Source organism: Condylostylus longicornis, unplaced genomic scaffold, assembly GCF_029603195.1.
Source record: "Condylostylus longicornis isolate FDR11 unplaced genomic scaffold, ASM2960319v2 ptg000020l, whole genome shotgun sequence".
In the NCBI taxonomy this organism is placed as follows: Eukaryota; Metazoa; Arthropoda; class Insecta; order Diptera; family Dolichopodidae; genus Condylostylus; species Condylostylus longicornis.
In genome coordinates this window covers 2,893,732-2,913,066 of record NW_026577989.1, presented here as the reverse complement: position 1 = coordinate 2,913,066, position 19,335 = coordinate 2,893,732, and the positions used below count along the sequence as shown (strand labels likewise).

The window sequence follows — 19,335 nt, the reverse complement described above, 5'->3', positions numbered from 1 at the left end:
GAAATTTTAATAAAATATGACAATTTTGTCAAAAATGGTGAAAACAAATTCTGAGTGAATTTGCAGTGAAAGCAAAATGAAATGAAAATATTTGACATTTGAACTAAATGGTTACGAGTGTTGTTATATACTTATTTATTTTTCGATAAGAATTTTAAAATTGATAACAGATTGAATATCAAATTTTTTTTCAAAATCAAGAGCTCAATTGGATTAATTTTATAATTCTTGGATTAATATTTTGTTTTTTTTATTTTTTTTTTTTTTTTAGAGAATCAATGACCACCAGCAATCAACTTATCAACAAAAAAATTGAGGTTATATTACTAATATTAAAATCAATTAATAAAATTCTGTTGATTAAAGTTTATTTTTTAATAATTATTCTTTTATTTTTGCCTCTTGTACTTTTTTGTATATATATATATATATAAATTATAATCTTATCATAATCCACGCATAATATACACATAAATTTTATTTTTAGTACTTAATGTTTTTATTTATTTTTATAGTACTAAGTAACAATAATCATTTTTAATTTTATGCATTTGAAATTCATATACAAGTTTTTAAATCCTATATACAAAATTCTGTTCTTTTTCAAGGATTAATAAAATTTGTTACTCTTTAAACTTTTTATACTGATATTAAAAAGTTCCACTCATTGCATCTAAAACACAACATTGCATTGAATACGGCAGGAATGAAAATTAAAACTTTTTCATTATTATCCAATTATAATAGTGTTTTATAGAATTGTTAAATTATAAAATTATAACTATTAAAATTAAAAAAATAACAAAAAACCTTCATAACATTATTATGGTTAGCAGATGTTTCGCTTATATAATTAGATAAAAATTTAATATCCAATGATTGTTATGCTTAAATGCAAATGATATAAATTTTAAAAAAATTCATAAAAATTTTATAATTAAATCAGATTTTATGCACTTCACATATTATTCTGAAAATTTTATTCTTTCATCAAAATCCTCTCGTCCAATATGTATGCAAGTATATTCTATTCACTTCTGCATATATCCATATTTGTTATTCACTTCAAAATTAATGATGAAGAAAAAACAGAAACCATTCTTTTCATTTCAACAACTTTTTCTACTACTTTAAAAATGGAACAGTAGCACCTTGTTTACACAGTAATTCAAAAACTTTTTCATTTTCAATATCCATATTATTATGTATATCTATATCGGAACGACTTCTATCAATATCATTATTAAAATTTTTACTATTACGTTTCAAATTCGATATAATTGTAGTAAAAGTTTCATTTGTTATATTTAAAATTGGTGAATTTAATTTTAAACCATGACTATATGAATTAGATCTTGGTATTCCATAACAATTTGTATCATTGAAAATATTTGATGTATTAATTGATAATTTTAATGTTGAATTACATGAATTTGCTCTTAATCTTGGACTATCATCATTAATAACATTTAGACTGTAAATTAGAATAATGAAAAATAAAATTTATTTAAATAATTATTAAAAAATTCGAAAATATTATAATTATTAATTTAATTTTAAAATTGAAATCATTCCAAATTACAAATTATGTATGACTTACAAATTAGATGACATTTCAGATGATGACGAATTACACATTTTAATTATGACAATTTTTAATTTATAATTTTATGTAATATTTTTTTTTCTTCCTATTCGTACTGAATTTAATATTATAATAACTATTCTAAAATCTAAATTTCTTCTTTTATACTATAAACCTTGTATTGATTGTGTACCTATATAATATAAATCGATTCAAATAGTTCAATTTTACATATAAAGTAACACTATAATAGTTCTATAGCTTATATTCTTACATATAATGAGAGAGAGAGTACGAACAAGCTAGGAAATTTATAAAACGAATGCGAAATGAAAGAAAAAAAAAACTTAGAATAAGTTTATAAAATAATCTCAAAACAAAATAAAATTTAGCTAACTTAAAATAGTTTTTAATAAGCAGGTTTCTTCCAATCTACAAGTATAATAGTTTATAAAAAAAAAAAATTATATTATTAGTACCCCACATTGCAATTGAATGCTATTTTTGTTTATTTAAAAAATTTTCAATACAAGTTTTTATTAATGGAGAAAATATTATAAAAATTGTCAATATGTTTTGTAATAGTTTGTGAAGGTCAAGACTTTCAATGTAAATTATTATGTGGTATGTATATTGTGATTTTATTATTGATTAAAAAATATTTACCTATAATAATTTATTTGTTGTTTACTTATTTAAAATTAATTATCAAATCTAGAATTAAAACAAAATAGTTCTATTTAATTTAATTAAAACAAAACAGTGTCTAATCGACTCTGATTCTACTCTGATTATAATTATGGCATATTTCAATTTATTATAATATATTTGAGTAGACGCTCTCTTAATAACAACATATTTCTCGTATTTATTGAGTGCAATTTATTTTGACTTCTCGTCTTTTAATAAAATTTCGAAAATTTAAATCTTACATCGCTCATATCTGATACAATTACAGATATAGAATTCCGGAATGTCAAATATTAATCATAATTTTAATATAATATTTTTCTTAAACGGCAAATCTAAAATATTTAAAATTTTAATATAATATGTTAAATTCTCATATTATAAGAGTATAGTATTAGAACAAAATTAAGTTCTCCCTCGTTTCTCTTTACTATTGTCGGTTTGCAGAAAATTTTTCGAAAATTTTTCGATACTTCAAAATATTATTGTCGAAAACTAAATTGAAATTTTTTATTCAAAATTTTATTTTTGAAGAATTCCACTTAAATATATGCTACAATATTCGATTATAAGTGAATAATTGTTATATAAAATGTAATTTTCATTATAAAAGTGATAATTTTAGACTCAAATTTTTCAAATGAAATATTTTAATAAACAAAATATTGATTTGTTCAACACTATATGGTAGTTCTGTACTCAATCTACTTGGCTATGTCTCATAATTCACAAAATTCAAAACAATTTTTCTTTCATATTGGGCTTCATATATTATGACAACTTTTAGTCTGTGATGAGTACAAAATTGTGCATAACCGATATAAACAACATGCCAAAACGTTTTATAAGAGTTTTTTTATAATTTTGGATTATGTAGATTGTAAACTGTTATATGGAATTATTTAATATAATCCTCTATTTCTGTCTTATTGTTTTCTTATCATTATATACAACTACTGTACTTATGCTATATTAAATCATTTTGTTTTAGTTGACCTATATTTTTTTTCACTCATAATTATTATCAGTCAAAGTATGCAAAATATATATGTATACGCAATATATAATAATGACTTTGAGATGACGTAGATGATCAATGTTTATAAACAAAATAATTAATATTGAACGTACGTTCATAAACGACAAAAAAACAAAAGCATATAAAAAACTTCGTGTGTTCTAGAATGCTATGATTTGTTTCTTTTCACGTAAATATTTATATTTTATATATTCGTTAATTTAATTTTATTACATTTTATAAAATATATTTTATATTTTTAATCTTACTTTTCTATTTTTATAATATAAAATTTTTCACATATTAATTCTAATTTATTTTTTAAGTATAAGTAAATATTATAAATTTCGAAAAAAATTTTCCATTAACAGTTTTAATTTTAAAATGGTTTAGATTAAAAATTTAGATTGATTTGCGTCAATGGAAAGAATCAATATTGAGGATGATGCCCTAATTATAAAAATTAACTCATATTTACATATATATACATATATATTTAAATAATAGAAATTTTAAATACTTTACGAGTATAAAAATTTTTTAAAATTTAAATAAAATAATCTCAATTTCTGTCGGCAAGGTGGCGATAATAAATAACAAATTTTGGCTTCATGAGTTATGACAATTTTAAGAGAACTATTAAATAAGAGTAAACAGAATAGAGAATCGAAATTTTTACAAGAACAGCGTTCGATTATTCAAATTTAATTTAAAATGAATTTGAAAATTGAGAAAAATAAAGGGGCAAGTAAATGAGCCCTATTTTAAATTTTTGATGCAGTTTTTGTAAATATAATACAGTAATTTCTGAAACATTTTTTAAATTCAACGCTATGTTGTTAATGTTATATTAAATGTTTAATAAATGTAATCCAAAAAACTTTTAAAAGAAAGCTGTATACAATATGAATCTGATATCGTAAATAATTAATGCTTCTAAATTATTGTCGTTAATTGTTAATTTTTCTCAGTTCCAAATATTTGTTAGAACCCACGTTAATTCTAAAAAAATTTGTATGCCAATTTTTTGAATATACAAATTATTAATTAAATTATGATCATTTTAGCTAATTTATCTATTAAAAATTGTGCTCTGCACACTATTAATAAAATTCTTTTCTTATTACTAAAGCAATGTTTCCCTTTTTTAAATTTAAATTTATTATATCTAGTATATCCATTATCCAGTATAGCAAACTAAATTGTAAATATTTACAATATTTCCACTAGTATATGGATGATTGATTCTATTGAATTATTTCATAGTATAATCGAATTATATTCTATTGACCGTAAATTACCAATTAAAATCATTTTATAGATTGTTAAAATATCAAGTGAAATTCTATAAACATGTAAATTACCTACAAATTTGTTTCCTATTAAAACCATTAAAATTTTTACCAAAATAAACTTTTATATAAACAGTAAATATTTTTGCAATATTATCAAATACTTATTAAATTCATTTATTCCGAAAAAAAAATTCATTTAATTTTTTTTTTAACACCTAATTATCGTAAATTATTGTTTACATATTAATTAAGATCAGAATTCATTGAACCATATAAAAGCAAAATTAATTTCCTCGGAATATTATTTTATGTATATATACATATGTACATATAAGTATACATTATATAATATTATATATTTTCGTTTCTCTTTTTTTGTTATACATCCTAACAAACAAATTTGACTAAAAATGATAGGAAGAATGATGAGCAAAAAAAATTGAAAGTTCAAAATGTCAAACATTCGCACAATAAATTAAATATAAAAGTCATTTACATATACATACATACATATTATATATGGTTTCATTTTTTGCTCTTATGAATTTGTTTCTTGTTTTTTTTTTTTAATTTGTTTTGATTATCCTTTTTTATAACTTTATAATTTAATGTCGTTAACTTTACTACTTAAATATTTACTACTTTTTTTCCATTTTTGCTTTGCTATTAACATGGATTGAATTTTAACTATTTTTTTTTTCATACTATTTATAATTTATTCAGTATTTATTTAAAAAAAAACACACACACACAAACATAGAAACAATGAAAATCAATAAGTTTATGTTGAAAACTCTAAGGTCATTAATGTGAAACTTAAATTCAGCGATTAATTGTTAAAATGTCGTTTTTATTCCGAATGATGAAAACAACTATTGTGGGAGAGAAATAAAAGTTAAGGCAATTATATATTATGTTTAAGAAAATTCAAGAAAAACCTTATTCATTATAATAAAAATCCACCAATTGAGATACAAAACAGACTGTTAGAAGAATGTAAAATTAATATTGAAGAAAATCTTTATAAATTTCGAATATAAATAAATTAAATAAATTTCGTTAAAATTGCATATTTCTAGGCAAATCATGAAATATTTTTTTTTTGTGTTTTCGTTACACTTTATATGAAATAACTGTTGTATAGCCCATATTACCTTCATTTGCACAAACAACAGCAGTAGGCATGTTTTTCTCTGCAAATCTAAAAATTAGGCAATAAGAAGCGTTTAGGAAAAGAATTCTTCAGACTATTGAAAGTAGACAATTTCTCTTCCCTTACAAATGTTACTCTCTTCATTCAAAACAAAAAGAGCTGATAATTCATCCGATTCACCAAAGAAAAACTCTTCCAATACACTACTTTCTGTTTCCCATTAAGATCTTATACTTATACAGAATAAGTTGTAGATGAGAACGACCGTACTCTGTTATAGTATATCGTAGTATAGCATGTACTAGAATTTGAGAATTTTATAACAAACCAAGCCACAGTATGGAAATTATCTACTTACTTTGCAATTACTTCGCATTTTCGTGTGGACTGAGTGCTTTTAATACCTATATGTGCCACTTGCCATCACTCTTACTCACAGTATATCGCCTCTTCTTTTATTTTAATTTTTTTTATAATATATTTTGATTACTTTAATTTTGAGTGAGTGCATTGTCCATTCATCCGATGACACATTAGTTACAGTTCTTTGGCACTCATATATTAGCTCTTTCTATTTTTCTATGTAAGAAGAATGAACAAAATGAAAATATTTTGAATATTAATATAATCAAAATAAAATTTATTATCGATAAAGTATTATAAAATGTTATTTAATTTTTTAACATATCACAAAATTTAAACCATATATGAAAACACAGGCATTGTTACCAAAACAAAAAAACCACAAGTAAATAAGAACAAGAAACAGCAGAATTATATACACACATATATGAATGTATAATTTTATGTAAATATAAGAAAACAAGAATAACATTATGTAGAAAAGCTGAAAAAGAAATTATTATTATAAACATTTTTATAAAACCAAAAAAAAAGGGGGGCACACGCTTAAATAATAACAAAAATGTTGCGATTCTTTATCTCTTTCTTCTTTGAGAGAATTAAATTCGAGCTTTATTCATTTTATATATATATGTATGTAAGTATTTGAAAATAACAAGATCATATAATTTTGGGTTTTTTTTTACATAAATATTTAAATATTGGTTTAATAATACAACATTTATAAATTAACAGTATACTTATGTATATATATAATGTATAAATCAATTTCTGTATATATATCCATATACATTTTTATTTAATTACTAAACATTTACTTTGCAGTAGGTTTATATGTGTATACACACATAATATATGTACATAATTGAAATTAAGAAAAATAAAATAGAAATAAAAAAACGAAATAAATTACAAAGAAAATTAGATAAGAATACCTAAATTTTTGTGATTAATAATAACCACCTTATTGGCCACAGCACACTATATATAAAGACAATAATAAAATATTTAAACATTCTTAAAAATCACTTCCAAGGAACAACATTATTTTTAAAATTTCAAAAATATAATAAAAATTAAAGAAATTTTAAAAATAAACAAATTTCCTATATCAAATTCTAAAATTAATTGAAATTATAAAAATGGTGTCATTTGGTGAAATTTCAACAAAATTGTAAGTATATATATATATTAATTTAAATATTTTTATCAATTCCAAATTGTTGTTAAGAGCCACAATATAAGTCAAGCAGCTAAATATACTCGTAAACTAAAATTAAAATTTTATTTATTTCTTTATAGATTTTCTTATGACAATAATAAATGTCAAAATTATAATCAGCGTCGTAACAGTATTATATTGACAAGAAACAGTATTAATATGATAACATCAAATATAAAGGTTATTATTGATCAAAAAAATAATGAATTCAAGGACAACACAAATTATATTGGTTTGAAATCTTGTACAGCTGATAATCATAATGTTTTTAAATTACTTTGTGAACAAGGTACCACTGTTCCATTTGACAAATGAATTAAATAAATGGAAGATACAAAAAAAAAATAAAATATTAAACAAAAAAAATTTTAATTGAAATTTGGATATTTATGTATGTACATACGAGTATATACATAATAAAAATAAATAAGAGCTGGAAGATATAAAAATCAGATGATTTTTAAATAACGAAGATTAAATATACTTAATGGTTCAATAATTATAAGTAGATTTATGCTATATATCTAGAACAAAAATAAAAGTATATTTTACTGCAATATAAATACAGTAATCAAATTTTAAAGATACGAAATAAATAATTAAAATAAAAAAGTTCAAAATAATTTAAAAATTTCATTGACTTTTATTTATAAAATACAAAAAAAAAAATTAACAGAAATTAATTTATTTAATTTTATTATTTAATTATTGCTATGTAATGTAAATTTTTAATATAGTATTTGTTCCCATAATGATTACTCAAAATATTTGATTTAAATATAGACTTTTGCAATATACTCGCTTTAGTTTCTTTTAATCTTATAAATCTAGAGACTTGAAATCTAACTAAGACTATTATTTTTACCGTACACAATTTCATTAAAATCAGACAAGAAAAATAAAGTATCTGCCATACAAATCTTTAAAAAGGTGTCAATCAGAAAGCATTACAACTTTTATTCGAGAACTTTTTCAAGAACGGGAGTCCGAGTTTTATAAAACTCAGTTACGCCTTTAAAATTTTAATAATTTTCTGTTGTGAGAAAACGACATATTCAACATACCTTTTTAAAATCACCAAATTCATTAAAAATAACTTTGAATATCCAAGTGGTCTTTTTCATTGCTTTTCTTTGTCTGATTAAATTTTTACAATATTTGAATATTTGAATAGCGTTTGAACCTCAAAGATATCCTAGTGAAAGAAAAAGTTTACATTTATTTTAAAAATCTTATGTACAGTTTCATATTTTTAATATGTAAGCGCCAATTACTCTTATGAATAATAAACGACAATTATATTAAAATAATTCACTACATGAGATAGATTTGTTTTGAAAGCGGAATTTTTTTTATAAAAATCTATTATTTTTATTAATCTTTGAAATACTTTTAAGTAAACATTTTTAACAAATTCATCGAATTGGTATTAATTTTTTGCACTTCTCTCCAAACCTCTTTCTAATTGAAAATACGCAAGAGAAATTTAAAGAAATTTATTTACAAAATAAAAACCGGAAGGTAAAAAATTTACTACCACCTCGTCGATTAAAGGTTAAAATCTATTTGAGACTGATTGGACGAAAATTAATTTAAAGTATTGCGGGAACAACTAATCATCTTGATATTAAATTTTAATATCAACATGATTAACTAATTAAATTATAATATCAACATAATTTAAACTAATTGTATAACTCTAGTTTTGTCAAAATATACAATGAATCCGTTTCAAGACACAATGAAAACATCAATACTAATGCGTATCTCAACACTATTTAATTTAAAAGAGAGTTTTTTCATATGCTTATCATTCATGAATTCAATAAATTTTTCAACTACATTCGCAACGCAAGATTCTTCTTCTTGATATGATATAGGCAAATCCATTTACTCTTAAATATATTTAAATATTTAATAGCTCCAGTAAATTGTCATTCTCTGTATGTCTATGCTATAACAAAATCGATAGAAATATTTGCTTAAAAGAAATTTTAATTTTATTTTGAAAATAAATAAATTTCAGTTTTCTAACAACACTTTTAAAAGAGCTTGTGTTATATCAGTAGCTACTATTGTATTAGAACATATAAACACTTTAATTAGTGGCTTAAAAACTATATATGTATGTATATTCCAAAATGACGCAATATAGATGAACAAACAAAGCATGAATAATTAAAATAAATAAACACAATTGTTCTCAAGAGCGTCAGGAAAGTTGTTTTCACATAATATCAAATTGCTTGGTAAACAAAAAATGTATGTGTGTATAGAAATGTTGGTATTTTGTTGCAGAAAATAAAAATAATTTAAATTTAATTTTATAATAATATTTTGAATGGAATTTGCACTTTTATTATCATAACTTAATTCTAGATATTATACATTCTTAATATACGAGTATGTTAAACAGTTTAATACTTTGCTATTTCATACAATCATTGCATTACAATGTATAAAAAATTTAATAAATTATCAATTATAAAATTTAGTATAGGTACTTAAAAATAATATTTAAGAGAATTTCAATTTAATTTATAAGGCTTCCACTCTTCTTGAGAGAGCATTAAGTTGATCAAAAATTTCATATGGTAAATCATCAGCACTCATTTGATTATGAAAATATTTTTGAATATTTTTGATTTCTTCAATCCAAAAATCTTTTGGTATTGAAAATATTTCACTAATATTAACATTATATTCTAAATTATTTAAATTAAGACCATTTATAGTTGGAATTCTTCCAATTGCTGAATCTCTATAACATTCTTCACCATCAATTCGTCTTACAATCCAATCTAAAACTCTTGAATTTTCACCATATCCGGGCCACATAAATTTACCATCACTACCTTTTCTAAACCAATTAACATGGAAAATTTTTGGTACTTTTCCACGTTTCTCCATACTCAACCAATGTGACAGATAATGACCGAAATTATAACCAAAGAATGGACGCATTGCAAATGGATCATGCATTATTACTTTTCCTTGATGTTCAGCAGCAGCTGTTGCTTCACTACGCATACAAGCACCAATAAAAACACCATGTGTCCAATTATTTGCTTCATATACCAATGGAACACCAGCTGGTCGACGTCCACCAAATAGAATTGCACTTATTGGTACACCTTTTGGATCTTCCCATGCTGAATCAATTATTGGACAATTTGATGCTGGTGTACAAAAACGTGAATTTGGATGTGCAGCTGGTTTACCAGAATTTTTATTCCATTTTTTACCTAACCAATCTGTTATATCAATATTCTCATCAATTTCATTTTCCATTCCTTCCCAATAAACACCACCATCAGATGTAGAAGCAACATTTGTGAATATTGTATTTTTAAAGATTGATTGCATAGCAATTGGATTTGTTGAATTTGATGTACCTGGTGCAACACCAAAGAATCCATTTTCAGGATTGATTGCACGAAGTACTCCTTCGGAATCAAATTTCATCCAAGCAATATCATCACCAACACATTCTATTTTATAGCCTGGTAATGTTGGTGTCATCATTGCTAAATTTGTTTTACCACAAGCTGATGGAAATGCAGCAGTTATATATTTCTTTTCTCCTTTAGGATTTGTAATACCCATAATTAACATATGTTCAGCCAACCAACCTTCACGTTTAGCTATTGTACTACCAATTCTAAGTGCAAAACATTTCTTTCCCAATAATGAATTACCACCATAACCAGAACCATATGATACAATTAAATTTTCTGATGGTTTATGCAATATAATTGTACGTTCTGGATCACATGGCCATGATTCCATTTCAATAACACCATTTGCTGGTGATCCAACCGAATGCAAACATTTAACAAATTCACTATTGTTTCTTAAAGAATCTAATACCGGTTTTCCCATTCTAGTCATTATTCTCATTGAAGTAACAACATAAGCAGAATCAGTTATTTCAATACCAATTTTTGAAAGTGGTGAACCAACTGGCCCCATCGAATATGGTATAACATACATTGTACGACCTTTCATACAATTAGGAAATCTTAATCTTATTGCCATATTCATATCATCTGGTGATATCCAATTTCCTAAATTACCAGTTTCAAATAATTTATGAGTTGGAACAGCATCTTCTTTACGTTCTGTACAAATAAATGTTTTTGATTCAACACGTGCAACATCTCTTGGATTTGTTCTAGCCAACCAACAATTCTCATATTTTGGTAATGGTAATATAGTTCCATTTTCTTGTAATTTTTTTAATAATAAACGATTTTCACGTTCACTACCATCACATATATGTATATCATCTGGTTGACATAATAGAACAGCCTCTTCAATAAATGATTTAACTTCTGGTATTAAATCATTTGTTGTTCCATTGGTAACGATTACACCACGAATATGGTTTGTTAAACCGAAATCAGTTGGTGATTGATTACGTTTCTTTTCATAAATTGGAACGCTGTTAAAAAATAAAAAATTAAAAATGCAACTTTAATATTTTTGTTATAAAGAAATAAGCAAATTTCGAATTAATAAAATTAATATACTTACAAGGTTTGAATATTTTCATGAAATTCTGGCATTTTGTTGAGTTTAAATTTTATTTTTTTATAAAACTTTGCGATATTCTAGAATTTATTGAATTTTAAAAACTTGTTTAGAATTCTAACGAAATTCAATTTTTAATTTTTTTATTTAAAATTTTAATAATTATTTATTTATTGTGAAGCTTTATCAATATTCTTAAATTATTAACTTTAAATTTTTATTTTTGTTCCGCTATTTTGTCCCGTATAAAATATATTTCAATAATTTCAATTATTTCATTAGAAATATTAAAATTAATTTAAAAATTATTTTATTATAATATTATTGATTTAAAGCTCAAATATAAATGATTCTTAACAATTAGTTACTGGCCTTTTTATACCAAATATTCTAAGAATAAGACGCTTATTTTTCTTTCTTTTTTGTTTTGTTTTTCTTTCGCAAAAGAAAATTCTAAAACAAAATATTGAGGTATACAGGGAAAATAATTTTGTAAACATTCTTATCAATTAAGCGTTTCTAATAAAAATTTTTTCTTGTTTTGTATAAAAAAAATTTTAATGATAAGAGAAATTCGATGATGAAATAAAATTTTTAGTATTAGTATTAGTATTTTAGTATTAGTGCTAGTATTTTAGTATTAGTATTAATGTTCTTCTATACTTTTTAAAAATTGATAAAGAGGCTTGCCCAATTTTATAATCTAAAATTCTCCAAACTAACATTAAACGTTCTATAAAATGTTCATGTCATTGTAGATAATATTAAATTTTCTATTAATAAATTCGTTAGTAATTAATTTCGAATGTGTAGTGTCGTCATAACTGAACTTAGATTAAGTACTACACTATATTTTATGAACTTTGATTTTTTTTCCCATAAAATAGAGAATTATAAGTATAAATGTGAAAATATAAAGACAAAATTCCTAGAAGTGTTAAAATTTTAAGAAAAAAAAATTAATTTAAATTAACTATAATTTAAAAGTAACAACAACTTAATTTATTTAATAATTATACATTTGGATATACATACATTACATACATATGTAGTTCTAATATTCTAAATGTAAATAATTATGAAAAACAAATCAATTGTTTTCAAATTAAAAAAAAATAAATTTTTAAAAACGTGTAGAGCTATAAAGTTTATTGTTTTAAGCGTGTTCATTAAAAAAAAAAATCAATTAGAAACTAAAAAGAGTAAACAGTAAACAAATTGTTTATTATTTATTATAAGAAATTATCAATATTGAAGGCATAGTTTTTACAAGGACTTGCTATTTTCGTAAACACAATAAGCGCGTGTTATAGATTTCAAACGCATTTAAATTAAAGGTGCTGACTTAATTTGCTCATGCCTTACTTATACTATCAAATTTCTAAATAAATAATATTTTCTCGTATTTCTCGAATGTCCATTGATCATTTGATAAATCGAAATTTTCAAAAATAACATTTTCGGTAGATAATGAATAAGTTTTTTATAAACGCCCTCATAGTTCAAAAAATAGCTTTCAAACAATGATTTTGTTCTATAATATTGAAATACAGGTACAATATGATATGATATGAATTAAAAATTGCGTTCTATTTAATTTACCGGAAATGTTACTATTTAACTTTCTATATCTTCAATAGGTACTTCTTATAGAAAATTTAAACAATTCAAAAACACTTAAATATTTTGATAAGTATCAAATTTTAATTTCTTAAAATTTTCAAGTACCACTTTAATATTTGTATAAAAAAATTAATGTTCTATTACAAATTAAGGTATAGAGTTGTTGATAAACCGGTCGGATTATTGTAAAATATATTCGCATGCATTATTGTAATTTATGCAAAGGTGTTTTTTTTGAATAGTAACCAAAATATTGGTATTACCTGAAATAAAATGTGATAAAACTGTTGTTCAAGTTATACGCTAATATCATTATATAAGGAGTCATTTTTTTTTTATCCTATTTCGTTCCTAGGAGGAGCATAGGACTAGTGTATGATTATTGTAAATAACCATGAACCAGTTTCTGACTTCATTGAGTTTACTATAGGTAGATGACGAACCTACCGTAGTTTTTTTCTTTATACCGTATATAAGAGTCACTATTGACGACTCAAATACTTTTTACGAAACCCTATTACCATTTTTATTCAGCGGCTGCATTAAATTCAACACGTAATGTTAATATTTTCTAAAATTTGAATAAATAACTTTTGTATATCTAAAACAGCGGTTCAAAACACTGAACACGTAGTTTATTTGTTGAGTTATCGTGGGAATGTAAGAAAGATCAGCAGATATTACAGAATCGACTTAGAATCGTAATATATACTGGTACAAATTCTTTCTGAAACCGACTTTCTATTTAAATTAGAAATTTTAATGTCCCATAAATACTTTTACCTTTTACTGATCAACTCGCCAAATAAACCAATATTTAAAATTTAAATTATTATATAATATTCAAGTTCATAACATAAATTACTCTCACTCTACACCATGATTTCTACCAATAACTGTTTTCTTTCCTCTAAAATCACATTCAAAATTATTTTCAATTATCAATTACTAAAACTCCTTAAAAAAAAAGAAGAATTTTCACAAATATTTTTAATCCACTTTATTGTACATACATATGTATACGATTATGTGTGTACAGTTTTCATCCGTTTGCTCTTTAAATCAAAATACCAACAAATTTCACAGAACATAACACATAAAAGAGAAACTTTTTATTAAAATTTTTCTACGAATTCCTCGAAAAAAAAAAATCTAAATTCTAATCATAATTTGAATATTTTACAATATTATTCAATTTTAATTTTGCCCTAAATTGTTCAATCTCGCAAAAGGCAAAAATGAAATATAAATTCTATATTGAATAAACTAGGTTAACCCTAAGGATATTAATCTCTTCAATAAAGCTACTATTATTCAATATTTGGAATTTTTTTATCTTGTTATTCAAAGTGATGTTAGGCAGAAAAAAGGAACATATGTAAATGAAAAAAAAGGAGAAATCTAATGCAAACTATAGGATATCTTTAATATCTTACCTATAATACTAACTTTTCCGCCTTTAGATTCTTTCTAGTGCCTCTATACATCATCCATCTAATATTGTAAAATGACTTTCATTTAAGTGTCTAACATCATTCATTTATTATTGCAGTAATACTGTCGTTTATCGTAAAAGAACATTTAATTAGAAATGTTTACAAATACAAAGGCAGTATTCTAAGTACAGGGTGATTAAATTTAACTATAGCCGTCGAAATTTATATAATAAATTTAATTTTAAGTACCTACTATTTTAATCACATTTTCGGAAAATTTGATTTTAATAACATTATGTACAAAAATGAGTTTAATTTAATCTTTTTATCAAATTTTTAAATCTTATAAACTAAATATGACGCTTTTCATAACACTCATATACGAATTTTTCATACTATTATGATTACACAGAAAATAACACAGTAATCCTTGGAGTCTGTGAGTGATTTAAATATTTTATTCATCGCTTTTTTTGCTCAAAACTTTTCATTTTCATATTTCTGCTCTGTGGATAAAAGACTAAAATCAAATACAGTGGAAAAAAAAAACTTCTCTTTGTTTAGTACTGAATTGAGGTTATGAACTAAAAATAAAGTTGTGGGGGAAAAAATTTAAATATAAAAAAGGCGAACAAAAAAAATGTGAACTAATAATTGGAAAATTTGAAAAAAAAAATGAGCAAGCATATGTATACAAATAAATATATGGATGTATGCATTCTTGCAATTTTTGCAAATAAAAAAGCAAATTAATTGAAATACAAATTTACGAAAATTTTTATTCACATATGTATGTATGTGTTTTACAAGTAAGGAATCATAATATTTTAGACAATAAGCCATTAAAGCTACAATCTCTTTCTATTCAGAATTAAAAAACTTTTTACTTGGAATTTTGAAATTATGTTGATAATTTGTAATTAATTATTAAATATTCAACTCGCCAAAGAAAAAAAAATTAAATTCTAGCAAACTTGGATTTCCCATAAAGTGGGCGCATAACAGAATTTGGCAAAGTTATTGAGGGTATTCCTAATCCTTGCGCAAGTTATTTTAATTACTCAAATAGGACAAAAGAAAAATTAAAAAATTCAATAATTTAATTAAATTTTGTTTTATTTTTTTTATAAAAAAAAAATCTTATAAGCTTAAATCTAAATAAAGTCTTAAGTGTATTTGCATAATATACAAAAATTTTATATAAAAATAAAAAAAATTAACTATATATTAAAAATTTATTTATAAAGCTTCTATTCTTAAACCTAATTTTATTAATTCTTCATTAATTTCACTAGGCAAATCTGTATTAATTTGTTCATTAAAATATTTTTGAATATCTTTAATTTCTTGATTCCAAAAATCTTTTGGTATTGAAAATATTTCACTAATATTAACATTATATTCTAAATTATTTAAATTAAGACCATTTACAGTTGGAATTCTTCCAATTGCTGAATCTCTATAACATTCTTCACCATCAATTCGTCTTACAATCCAATCTAAAACTCTTGAATTTTCACCATATCCTGGCCACATAAATTTACCATCACTACCTTTTCTAAACCAATTAACATGGAAAATTTTTGGTACATTTCCACGTTGCTCCATACTTAACCAATGTGATAAATAATGACCGAAATTATAACCAAAGAATGGACGCATTGCAAATGGATCATGCATTATTACTTTTCCTTGATGTTCAGCAGCAGCTGTTGCTTCACTACGCATACAAGCACCAATAAAAACACCATGTGTCCAATTATTTGCTTCATATACCAATGGAACACCAGCTGGTCGACGTCCACCAAATAGAATTGCACTTATTGGTACACCTTTTGGATCTTCCCATGCTGAATCAATTATTGGACAATTTGATGCTGGTGTACAAAAACGTGAATTTGGATGTGCAGCTGGTTTACCAGAATTTTTATCCCATGGTTTACCTAACCAATCTGTTATTTCAATATTCTCATCAATTTCATTTTCCATTCCTTCCCAATAAACGCCACCATCAGATGTAGAAGCAACATTTGTGAATATTGTATTTTTAAAGATTGATTGCATAGCAATTGGATTTGTTGAATTTGATGTTCCTGGTGCAACACCAAAGAATCCATTTTCAGGATTTATGGCACGAAGTACTCCTTCGGAATCATATTTCATCCAAGCAATATCATCACCAACACATTCAATTTTATATCCAGGTAATGTTGGAGACATCATTGCTAAATTTGTTTTACCACAAGCTGACGGAAATGCAGCAGTTATATATTTCTTTTCTCCTTTAGGGTTTGTAATACCCATAATTAACATATGTTCAGCCAACCAACCTTCACGTTTAGCTATTGTACTACCAATTCTTAGAGCAAAACATTTCTTTCCTAATAATGAATTACCACCATAACCAGAACCATATGATACAATTAAATTTTCTGATGGTTTATGCAATATAATTGTGCGTTCTGGATCACATGGCCATGATTCCATTTCAATAATACCATTTAGCGGTTTACCAACAGAATGTAAACATTTTACAAATTCTCCATCATTTCTTAAGTGATCTAAGACTTCTTTTCCCATTCTAGTCATTATTCTCATTGAAGCAACAACATAAGCTGAATCAGTAATTTCAATACCAACTTTTGAAAGTGGTGAACCAACTGGCCCCATTGAAAATGGTACAATGTACATAGTACGGCCTCTCATACATGCAGGGAATCTATCTTGAACTGCTTTTTTCATATCTTCCGGAGAAATCCAATTTCCAAGAGTTCCTTTAACGCCATCTTGTGGTGTTGGAATTGTATCATTTATGAAATCAGTGCAAATAAAAGTTTTTGATTCTACACGTGCAACATCTCTTGGATTTGTTCTAGCTAACCAACAATTCTCATATTTTGGTAATGAAATAATTGTCTTTTGATCACATAATTCTTTAATCAAATAACGATTTTCACGTTCAGTTCCATCACAGATATGTACAGCATCTGGTTGACATAATAAAACAGCATCTTCTACGAAAGATTTAACTTCTGGAGTAAGATCATTTGCAGTTCCATTGGTGACGATTACACCACGAATATGGTTTGTTAAACCGAAATCAGTTGGTGATTGATTACGTTTCTTTTCATAAACTGGAGTTCTGTAAAATTAAAGAATTAAATTTAATTATTTTCGAATTTTTCTAATTTAATCTAAAATTTCTAAATTCTGAAATTTTACAAAATTTTTGTAATACTTACAAGTTTGAAACTTTCTCTATGAATTCAGGCATTTTAGAAATTTATTTGTTTTCTCGTCAAATTAAAATTCTTTAAAAAATTGTCTTTTTTTTTAAATTTGGAAATTTTTTTGAATTTCACTGTAGCTTCTACAACTTTGAGTAATTTCAAAAATTCAATATCCTTACTATTGAATTTTCACTTTAGTAATTTAATATTTCCTGTATTATTTCCTTTTCACTATTATTTCCACTAAGAAAAATTTTCTTTTCAAAATTTTTTATAATATTCAAATTCTTCAAATATTTTTTCGTTTTAATAATTTACGTAATTTCTCTTGTTGTTGTTGCTTACTATCCATACCTTGCTAGACGAATTGCTAATGATCTTTCCTAGTTGTATTTCAGTCTTTTTATACCAATTATCAGGCGATTAGTTGCTATACGAAAATAAAAATAAAAAATCGCTTTTTTTTTGCCATCATACTATCTATAAATTGTTCAATTGCCATTAGTATACGATCGTTTATACCATAATCCAAAAAACTTATCTACACACATACATATGTATGTATAATATAGGAACATAAATATAAGCTATAAACGAAACAAATTATCTACTACTAAAATAGAAGAACGAATTTGTTGGATGAAAGAAAAGAAGTGTAAGAAGAATGGAATATTCTTATAAAGAGAATAAGATAACGAACAATAACGTAGCATATTTTAGTAAAGCTACTATAAATTGTGACGTTTCTATATATACATTCATATATTATAATAGAAACATCAGAACAGATATCACCACGCGTTTTTCATTTCTATTCTTTACCAATAAATTGAACAAAAGCTCTTTTGGTTTTAGGGGGCTTGTCTTCTACTAGTACAATCACGAAACACAACGGCGTATTATCCATATAATATTATTTATATGTATAAATTGTGTGATATGTGTACATATATGTAACTTCAATTATATGGACATATTTAAAGATAATTATGTACATTTGTATGTACTACGTCGCCTATACAGTCGCAAAAATGAAATATAACGCAATTTTATATAAAAATTTTACGATCACTTTTAGAACATTTAAGAATCAACGAGAAAATATAAAACCAGTTTAGAGGTTACCAGTTTTATCTGTATTTTGTTTTCAATTTCAATTTTTATCTGACATATTATGTATTTACATA

At 24.1% G+C, this 19,335-nt stretch overlaps 3 protein-coding genes across 3 annotated transcripts; all 3 read right to left on the bottom strand.

Moving 5' to 3' along the window:
- Nucleotides 1-292: 292 nt before the first annotated feature.
- On the bottom strand, nucleotides 293-1,701 carry LOC129606696 (uncharacterized). The gene is made up of 2 exons (XM_055517162.1): nucleotides 1,601-1,701; nucleotides 293-1,474 (listed from the first exon to the last, which is right to left on the bottom strand). The coding sequence occupies exons 1-2, from the start codon at nucleotides 1,636-1,638 to the stop codon at nucleotides 1,126-1,128; spliced, it is 387 nt and encodes a 128-aa protein (XP_055373137.1). The 5' UTR covers nucleotides 1,639-1,701; the 3' UTR covers nucleotides 293-1,125.
- An 8,023-nt stretch (nucleotides 1,702-9,724) lies between these two features.
- Nucleotides 9,725-12,085, bottom strand: LOC129606664 (phosphoenolpyruvate carboxykinase [GTP]-like). The gene is made up of 2 exons (XM_055517094.1): nucleotides 11,863-12,085; nucleotides 9,725-11,770 (listed from the first exon to the last, which is right to left on the bottom strand). The coding sequence occupies exons 1-2, from the start codon at nucleotides 11,892-11,894 to the stop codon at nucleotides 9,865-9,867; spliced, it is 1,938 nt and encodes a 645-aa protein (XP_055373069.1). The 5' UTR covers nucleotides 11,895-12,085; the 3' UTR covers nucleotides 9,725-9,864.
- A 4,049-nt stretch (nucleotides 12,086-16,134) lies between these two features.
- On the bottom strand, nucleotides 16,135-18,509 carry LOC129606666 (phosphoenolpyruvate carboxykinase [GTP]-like). Its single transcript, XM_055517096.1, has 2 exons — nucleotides 18,161-18,509; nucleotides 16,135-18,060 (listed from the first exon to the last, which is right to left on the bottom strand). Exons 1-2 carry the CDS (start codon nucleotides 18,190-18,192, stop codon nucleotides 16,158-16,160), a joined length of 1,935 nt encoding a protein of 644 aa, XP_055373071.1. The 5' UTR covers nucleotides 18,193-18,509; the 3' UTR covers nucleotides 16,135-16,157.
- Nucleotides 18,510-19,335: the final 826 nt, after the last annotated feature.

What these genes read in the sequence shown, in the direction of transcription:
- LOC129606696 (XM_055517162.1), bottom strand. Translation starts at nt 1,638, where the DNA reads ATGTGTAATTCGTCATCATCTGAAATGTCATCTAATTT. An exon ending in TCTGAAATGTCATCTAATTT is followed by an intron (nt 1,475 to 1,600) that starts GTAAGTCATACA and finishes TCTAATTTACAG; the next exon opens with TCTAAATGTTATTAATGATG.
- LOC129606664 (XM_055517094.1), bottom strand. Translation starts at nt 11,894, where the DNA reads ATGCCAGAATTTCATGAAAATATTCAAACCTT. An exon ending in CATGAAAATATTCAAACCTT is followed by an intron (nt 11,771 to 11,862) that starts GTAAGTATATTA and finishes ATTTTTTAACAG; the next exon opens with CGTTCCAATTTATGAAAAGA.
- LOC129606666 (XM_055517096.1), bottom strand. Translation starts at nt 18,192, where the DNA reads ATGCCTGAATTCATAGAGAAAGTTTCAAACTT. An exon ending in ATAGAGAAAGTTTCAAACTT is followed by an intron (nt 18,061 to 18,160) that starts GTAAGTATTACA and finishes TTAATTTTACAG; the next exon opens with AACTCCAGTTTATGAAAAGA.